The following is an 8727-nucleotide window of genomic DNA, read 5'->3' as shown; positions in this document are numbered from 1 at the left end:
TGTGGATGCCGTCGATGACGTTCTCCAGGGTGCGCCCCGGAACGCCCCAGAAGAGGACGCGCCCGTCCTTGTTCTAGCTATTCCGCCTGCCGACGAGGCCAATGGTGTTGTTCATCTCCATGTCGTACTGCGCCTGGAAGTAGGCGACCCACCAGGCGTCGTTGCCGGTGGCCCCAGGTCGGATCGGCCCGCTCGTCGGCGGTGAGGGCAGACCGCCGAGCCCTGATGGAGTCCCTCCAGCGATCCGTGCCTGGCGACGGCGGCTGCGGGACACCTACACTTTTGATGGCCATCCTCCACCTACCGCTGTTTGGCAGGCGTATGTCCAGCGAGACGGGATATCCCGCGCGGTACAACGTCCACGCCTCCGCCACGGTGAGGCTGCCGCGACCGAAGCCATTCGCCGCGGCGATCTTGCGGGAGGACGACGACATTGGGTAGAGGTTGGAGCGGCGAGAAGAAGATTTGGAGCGGCGAGAGATTGAAATGAATAAGAACCGCATGGGCGCTCTTAATGTACAGCGGCGGCAGGTGAAGCGGCAGCGGGTCGTTGGACGCAATAAACGCCGGCGCGGGGCATGCACGATGAGACGCGTCCCTGCGTCGCCTGGAAAATCTAGGACGCCATTAACATCGCTTGATCAAAGGTAGACGACAGGGTTTTAGGTTTCCGAGCCGTTGACGTGTCGGGCCCACATCTTTTCGCCTCGCTTTTCGTTGTATCCGGCGCGCTCGGAGCGTCGTCCCCTGTGTACTGGGCATGGGCTCGAGGCTCCGGACACCGTATTAAACGTCGTCGGACAAAAAGAGGCTTTAGAGCACGCAATTGGAAACGTTTTTTCGTCGACGTGACCCATATTTCTTCGAAGACGCTTTGAGGATGCAGGTGGAGATGCTCTAAGTCTAGTCAAGCTAATCGATCTTGTTCGGAGAGCCGTTGTGAGGTCAGGATCTGCGATCTCCAACTCTAAAACACGTAAACAAAGAGTGCGAGTGTGTGAGTAACACATGTCAGCGCACGGGAGGTCGCTTAATGTAACGTGTAATGACAATTAGGAGTGGATTATCGTGGAGATCAGCCGTGATCCTTGCAGAAAATGACACAGTCCATGATCAGGTCTCTTAAACATAATATTAGTGTCATCAGGTTGGTGATCAGAAACCAATCGAGATTTTCTATCTTCTGCGGGTAGAAACTAATCGACATCTATGTGCTTACAAGTTTAAAACTTTCGCAAATCACTGCACCGCGTTGCAGAAAATAATTCTTTCCTAGACCAAATTCAGCAATTGGCACGTGACGAGAGAAAAATGCATACATAAGTCGTTGTCTGTATTTTGATCTAAATTGTTATACATGCCACAGGTTAATTGTTAAAGTTGGTCCATACACTGAATTTGTAGATTAGCGGAAAGTGTTTTTTTTTGCTCCCGAGCTCCAGTACTCTCGCCATTTTAAAAAAATAAAAAAAAGTTTATTAGTTATCAAAAAAGTTGAAAAAAAAATCTGAAAATTTTCAGCGATACATCTCACAATCATGCAAAATCTCAACCCAAAATTCTTTTTTACTTTGTGCTAGATAAAAATAACAAAATCTGACATGTTTTTAGAGATTTGAAAATGACTACTCAAATCTGGAATTTTTGTCTTTTTGTGTAGCTTAAAATACAAAGTATTTGAAATTGATATTTATACATTTGTGGGATACATTATTGGCCATATGCATATTTTTGTTTCAGAATTTTTTAAAGCTCAATTTATTTGAAAAACGAGATCACTAGTGTCCATTGGCACCAAATCTCTATCCGTAGATCAGGTACTAGTATCAAATTATTATCTACTCATTCCTTCCTTAGTTGCTAGGTAGTATGGTATGGCGACATCTATGTGGCAACAACAAAAAAAAAATTGAAGCTTTCACCGGGGGGGGGGGGGGGGGGGAGAGGATCCCCACCTGAATATATTGCATCAAGAACTATTTTGTTGGTTACATAGAGAGAGGTAGTCACGCCACAGGTCGGCGTGTACCCTCATTTCCGCTTGGTTGAAGCGGTGAGACCATAGAGTAAAGTCGGCGATGATGTTGCTAAGTGTCGTCGCCGTTGTTTGATCGATCGCTCTGAAGACTTTGGCGTTTCTGGCATCCCAGATCTTCCATAGAATGGTGAGGACGACAGAGTTCCATATCGAGGAGGGGAGGTTGGGAGGTAGTGGCGAGGACCATATGTCTGAGAAGGAGTTGGCGTTTGGTGTAATCGCCAGGCGGCTCCATATCGCTGTCGAGGCTGGGCAGTGGAAGAACAGGTATGAGCGGTCCTCGATTGGTGCTTGGCAACGCGGGCATTCTTGCGATGTGATGATGTGCTTGTGCATCAAGTTAGCCCTTGTGTTGATCCTATCGCGGTGTAGTAGCCACCCAAACACTTTGTGAGGCGTCCGGGTCCTGGAGCTGGCTGTGGATGTGCATGTAGGCTACTTTAACGGAGAACGGCGATCCATCTAGCATCTTTCTTGTGTCCTGTTCGTCATTGAGGTGCACCTCCTCCAGCAGAGTAGAGAGAGAGGCAAGTTGATGGGACGCTGCATTGGTTAGTCTACACCGTAGACCAGCCGATATATCATTCTGCAAAATGTCACATACAAATGCATGGGTTTGTGTATGGTGGGAGTATAGAGCGGGGTATGCAGTAGCTAGGGTTTCTGAGAGGAGCCATTTGTCATGCCAAAAAAGAACCGATTTACCATTGTTTGCAATGCAAGTGGTTATATATAAGAGTGTGTCTAGGTGTTTGGCAATAATTTTAGTAAGGTAGGATGGGTTTGAGGATGCAAATGGAGTTGTTGTCTGAGATAGTATCCATTGTTTTCAAGGTAGATTTTGAGAGTGTAAGAATTTGAAACAAAATTTTAGCAGAAGACAAACATTCTGTGCTTTTAAATTTTTTGCGCCCAGACCTCCTCGTATAGTCGGAACACATAGCTTGTCCCACGCAACGAGGCATTGAGATCCCGTACATGTTTCTTCAGCAGTCCATAAAAAAGCTCGACGACGAGCGTCGATAGTTTTAAGTACAGAGGCGGGAATGAGGAAGGAGGACATAAAGTATATTGGTAGGGCATCAAGAACTGCGGAGAGGAGTACAAGCCTGCCCCCTTTGGAAAGGAGGTTGGCACACCATCCTGCGAGATATCTATCGCAACTGTCAAGGATTGGTTGGAAGGCTGAGGCCGGTAATTTGGTGGCGGAAAGGGGGAGGCCTAGATATGTCTGAGGGAAAGACGAGATGTGGGTACCCAAGGTGGTGGCGATGGATATTGCGAGGTTATTGGGAATGTTCATAGGTACTAGCGTTGTTTTATCGAAGTTAATGGAGAGTCCAGTGGCCAGAGCAAAATTATTTAGGATTTCCTTTAGGTTTTGGGCAGTTGTTGGTGTGGCTCTGACGATGATGAGGGTGTCGTCAGCGTATTGCAGCACAGGGCATGGGGTATTGTCAAGGAGAGGGTGTGCTAGGAGACCGTGTGTGCAGGCAGAGATTATTAGTTGTTGTAGGACATCTGCTACTGTGATAAATAAGTATGGTGAAAGTGGGTCGCCTTGGCGAAGCCCTTTTTTACAGTTGATCCAATTTCATAGCACTCCGTTGACGAGAACAGCCGTTTTGCCCGTGTTTAAAAGTGATTGGATCCAAGAGACGAATTTTGGAGGGAATCCCCTGTGGTTCAAAATTTTGATGAGTGAAACCCAATTAATTGAGTCAAAAGCCTTCCGAAAGTCGAGTTTGATGACAAGTGTGGGGGCTTTTCTTTTGTGGCAGCAAAAAAATTTCAATCACGATGAAGCCGAAATATGCACATGAAAATGAAAATAAAGTCGTAAATATCTAAATAGTGTGTTCATTTTTTCGAAACGCAGACGCTCACACATATGTACATACACTCACCCTATGAACGCATGTACGCACATCCTACCCGGACGAAGTATGCACATGAAAATAAAAATAAAGTCGAAAATATCTAAATAGTCTTGAGATTTACGAAGTCACCACAGACGCCTCGGTAACGGAAACGTCGCCTCCCACTGAACGGAAACATCGTCTCCCGCTGAAGAATATTCCGCCTTTTAATGAGACACCAAAGTGTCAAATATTAGATTTGAACTCTGGTGGGCTGAGGTGCCACTGCCCTCCTAACCATTCAACCACAGGTTGGTTCTCCATACCTAAATAGTGTTGCTTCTGTTGGATCTTATACAGTATCAACAGAAGCTTGGTGACCGGGTGTATACGTGAGCACGCATCCGTTGGTTGACACGTGTCACATCTAGCAATCCCCTGTTACCATCATTTTTGGGTTAGCAAACCACATCAGCACTAACAACACTTCCAAACCCCCCGCCAAAGCTTTCGCTAATGATTGGCGCTACAAATCATTGAAATACGGACCCACAGCCCACGACAAGTACGCTTAGCGATAGATAAGACAACGTCAATGCAACAGATCCAACTGACGAGAACCGGATCTCAAAGCAGATCGTGCGGCATCTAGAGGGTGCTCACGTATACACCTAGTCACCAAATCCTCTCTCAGGATATAAAGTATATTGCACACATCAACAGTTATCGGGATTGAAAACAATACGATTGGTTTGTCAAATATTTATAACTGGGATATAAATCATGTAATACAATGCCCCAGTCCTGGATTTGGTGGTAATTGGCTCCGCCCTCCATATGGGTCGATGATATCTATAGGATGCAACTTCTTTTGGTCGATATTTTTCTGAGGTAGTGCTTTTAAGCCAATTCTCTCGTGTAGTGAACCGTTACAAAGATTTAAGGTGACAAGCAATGTTGTGCGCAATTTTTCATCTTCAGTTTCAAAATTCATGACAAGAACTCGTGAGGTCAGCTGTTGTAGTCGCAACAGGTCCTACGGAAAAAAAGGCGTGAAACGGGAGAAGGGATTTCGTGCACATGGATACCGGTGCTTCCTTCACTTTCAGATTTTCGAAAATTTTAAAACTTCACACTTCTATGTCTTCAAAAAATATAACGTTAAATATATAGATGGATATGTACATGAAGAGTTTACGCAAACAGTCGCGGTAAAAAGTTTTTAAATTTTGAGAAATAAAAATATAAAAATTTCAGACAAAAAGATATAGTACTATTTTAATACTATGTTACTATCATTTGCTGTCAGAAAATTTGTCTTTTCCAAATTTCGCAAAATACAACGTATTTTTAACGGGATTTTTTTAAATACACCCCTAATGTATATACCTATATATATGTTTAACGTCATAATTTTTAGAGATAGAAATTTTAAATTTTAAAGTTTTAAAAAATCTGAAAATGGAGGGAGCATGGATATCCATGTATCAAAGACACTTTTTGTTGAAACGGCTTTCGAGTAGCCTCCTCAATCCTGTGTCGCTGCCGTCGTCCCGCGACCCAGGACAAGAGCGCGAATTTAGGCCTGGGCATTCAGTTTTAACCAAAAATTTGGTTCGGTTTTTCGGTTTTTTGGATAATTCGGGTAATAAGAAATGAGAACCGAAATTATATCGGTTTCCTCATGAATTTGTAATTCGGTTACCCAACAATTTGGTTCGGTTTTTGGTTTTTAACCGATTTAACCTAATTTTGACAAAAAAAAGTCAAGTACGTATGATGGCACGCAGTAGCTTGGTAGTGGCCGAGTTGCCGTGGCTAGAAGCTAGGTTCACGTACGACAAGAACAGTTAAGCACGTATATACTATCAATGCTCCTCCTAACTCGAAGAACCATACGACCATGTAGTAGCAAGCTACGCGTACATATCTAGATGGAGCAAAATGAAATTAGACATATGCTTGTATGCACGTACTATTTTTTTGGGGAGAACTTGTATACACATACTATGTGCATGAGGCTGCCTTTAACTTTTTTAGGTACATGGAGTTTGGGACTTTGCCTGCTTGGAGTATGCTTGTTGGGCAGAGAAATTAGTTCAAACGATTGACAGTGGATCTCTGTATGAGATGATTATGCTATCTGTTAACGGTATCTCGGTTTTTAAGGTCATTTCGGTTAACATATTGTCAAAACCGAAGTTGTTAATATAAATTCGGTTTTTCATATTTAAGCACCAGGTTAATTTGGTTTCAGTGTATTCGGTTTCGGTTCCGGTTAGTTTGGTTCGGTGTTTGGTGCTCGGTTTTTTATGCCCACCCTGCGCGATGGCGCGTCGGACACCCGGCCCAAACAATTTTCCGATCAATTTAATTACGCCCAAAATTGTCCACGAGCTAGGCGAGCGTCGCGACTCGCGACTCGCGATAGTGGGGCGGAGCTGGCTATAAAACCTGATGCCGGCCGCCAGCTGTTGGCCGCATCCATCCACCCTGCCAGTGCCACCGGCTCCTTGATTCCCTCCCCTCGCCCTGCTCCAAGCCAATAATTCGCCGGAGAAAACTCAGCAGCGTCTGTGCCATGGCTTCGGAGCATGTGATCGGGAAGCTCAGCGTCCGGGTGGTGCGGGGACACAACCTCATCATCGCCGACCCGCTCACCCACACCAGCGACCCCTACGTCGTCCTCTCCTACGGCTCCCAGGTCGACCCCGTTTCTTCCTCCCCTTCCCAATATTTCTTTCCTTTTTTCTTCTCATTGCTCGGATCGATCCTCCCCAATCGTTGACCCCCGTCTAGACGGGGGAGCCGCCTGTCGCCCCGCGCCGGTGAGCACGACATGGATCCTGTTGTGCTCACGAGATGTTCGGTAGAGTAACACGCTCACGACCCGGTGTCTTGGGATCTGCAAGCCATCTGTAGGTTCTCTGACATATCCTTGTATCTTCAGATGATAATTATACTGGACTGCTGGAGCGGTGCGGTTTGATACCTTATTAACAAGGTTTTGAAGTAATTAATTTGAATCACGCCGTAGTTTCGAAGTTGGTCATGAGATTTCAGCACTGATGCATTAGGAGGCATTGAGCAGTGTACCAAGACCTGCGATAAGTTGATCTTGAAATACCCAATGGGTATAGATGTAAATTTCTGAAATGGATCATCGGCAGTTGTGCTTCTTATACTTTCTTTATGATTTTCTTATGTGTTATAAAGGACATGGCCCATGCTGCTGCGTTGCATGATTACCTGCCCAAAGACTAAATTAATGACTCAATAGTTTTGTAGGATGAGGTCTCGTGCTATTTTATTCACTCGTGGAAATGTTCTCTGTGACTTTCGTAGAGCTGTTGAACGTACTAAATTCTTAGCAGTGACTGCGCACCTGTCACAATGATAACAGATTTTCAGTTTATTATCATGCACTCCTGATCATATGAACAAACAGCTTCTAGAGCTGACTTAATGTTTTGTGACATGGATATCTGTCCAATATGTCACCATTGCTATCAATTTAATTCCATATCTGTGTCATTGAAGTTTTATTCTTCCTCATGGTGTAGAAGGTGAAGACCGGTGTTCTGAAGAAGAATGCCAATCCTCTATGGAATGAAGTATTGCTGCTCCCTGTCACAAATCCAACAAAGCCAGTGAAACTGGTAAGTTTGCTGTCAGCTCTACACTATATATATGTGCTCATGGAGAAAACAAAAGCCATTTATATATTCATGATGTCTTTAGTATGATCTTGTTCGTTAAAACATGAATACATCAGGGACCATTTACAACATAGGTCCAGAGATGGTTGTCGAAGATATGAACTGAGCAATTATGTTTCTAACCGGCAAAAACATCATGCAGGAGGTTTTCGACGAGGACAAATTCACAGCCGATGACAGCATGGGAGTGGCTGAGTTCAACGTAACTGACATCTATGATGCTGCAAAGCTGGATCTGAAGCATGCCTCTGACGGAACAAGGATCAAAACGATCTACCCGGTTGGCACTAACTACCTTGGTGGTGAGAGCCACGTCTCGTGGAAGAATGGAAAGGTCGTCCAAGACTTGGTTCTGAAGCTGAAGAACGTTGACAGTGGCTCTGTCGTGCTGCAGCTGGAGTGGGTTCACGTCCCTGGCGTTACGCTGTAAGCTGTTTGTGATCAAATGTTACTGCAACCTGGTGTCATGAAGCTACAGCTATGATCGGTACATGTTCCTGGTGTCACAATTGTAAACAGTCTGTGGATGTTTGGTTTGCAGTGTGTAAGGTGTGTGTGTGGTGATGTGTTTCAGTGTGATGTGTGCACTGTATTTGTAGTACATCCTGGTGGTGTTGTGAATTTGTGTTTGAAGTCGAACAGATAAGAAACAACACCCTTTGTGGCAGCTGTAGTGAGAAGTAAAATAACATTCCAGAGCTTTATTGGGGATTTGGAGTGGTCATTGGTTTACATAAATTTTACAAGTTTTGTATTGGAAAACTGTAATGTTTAAGTATGAAAAATAGGATTGGCTTTTCGCAAAAAAAGGAAAACAAATTGGCTCGTGGAATGTTCACGTAAAATTCAGCCTCCGTTAGGGTGCGACTTCTATTTAATTCAGCACGAGCAATGCATGCTTTACACATATGCTCCCTCGATGTATGATTTGTTTTTTTTAAAGTGCGGCCTCGAAAGGCCTGGAAGCTGAATTATATGCGGTGGGTACATAAATTACAACAATGCCCTTTTGCATCTCTTGCACTAGAGAACCTAGAATTTGAAGAAAAGACATCAAATTTACAAAAATGACCCTAGCATAAAAACCAACAACATCGGCTATCTCAAGGCG

At 44.6% G+C, this 8727-nt stretch overlaps 1 protein-coding gene across 1 annotated transcript; it reads left to right on the top strand.

Moving 5' to 3' along the window:
• Nucleotides 1–6372: 6372 nt before the first annotated feature.
• LOC127333786 (GTPase activating protein 1) lies at nt 6373–8329 on the top strand. Its single transcript, XM_051360219.2, has 3 exons — nt 6373–6601; nt 7461–7556; nt 7759–8329. The coding sequence occupies exons 1-3, from the start codon at nt 6479–6481 to the stop codon at nt 8044–8046; spliced, it is 507 nt and encodes a 168-aa protein (XP_051216179.1). The 5' UTR covers nt 6373–6478; the 3' UTR covers nt 8047–8329.
• Nucleotides 8330–8727: the final 398 nt, after the last annotated feature.

This window comes from Lolium perenne, chromosome 2 (genome assembly GCF_019359855.2).
Source record: "Lolium perenne isolate Kyuss_39 chromosome 2, Kyuss_2.0, whole genome shotgun sequence".
NCBI classification, from domain to species: Eukaryota; Viridiplantae; Streptophyta; class Magnoliopsida; order Poales; family Poaceae; genus Lolium; species Lolium perenne.
The sequence above is the reverse complement of the archived record's forward strand: the minus strand, read 5'-3'. Positions and strand labels throughout refer to the sequence as shown.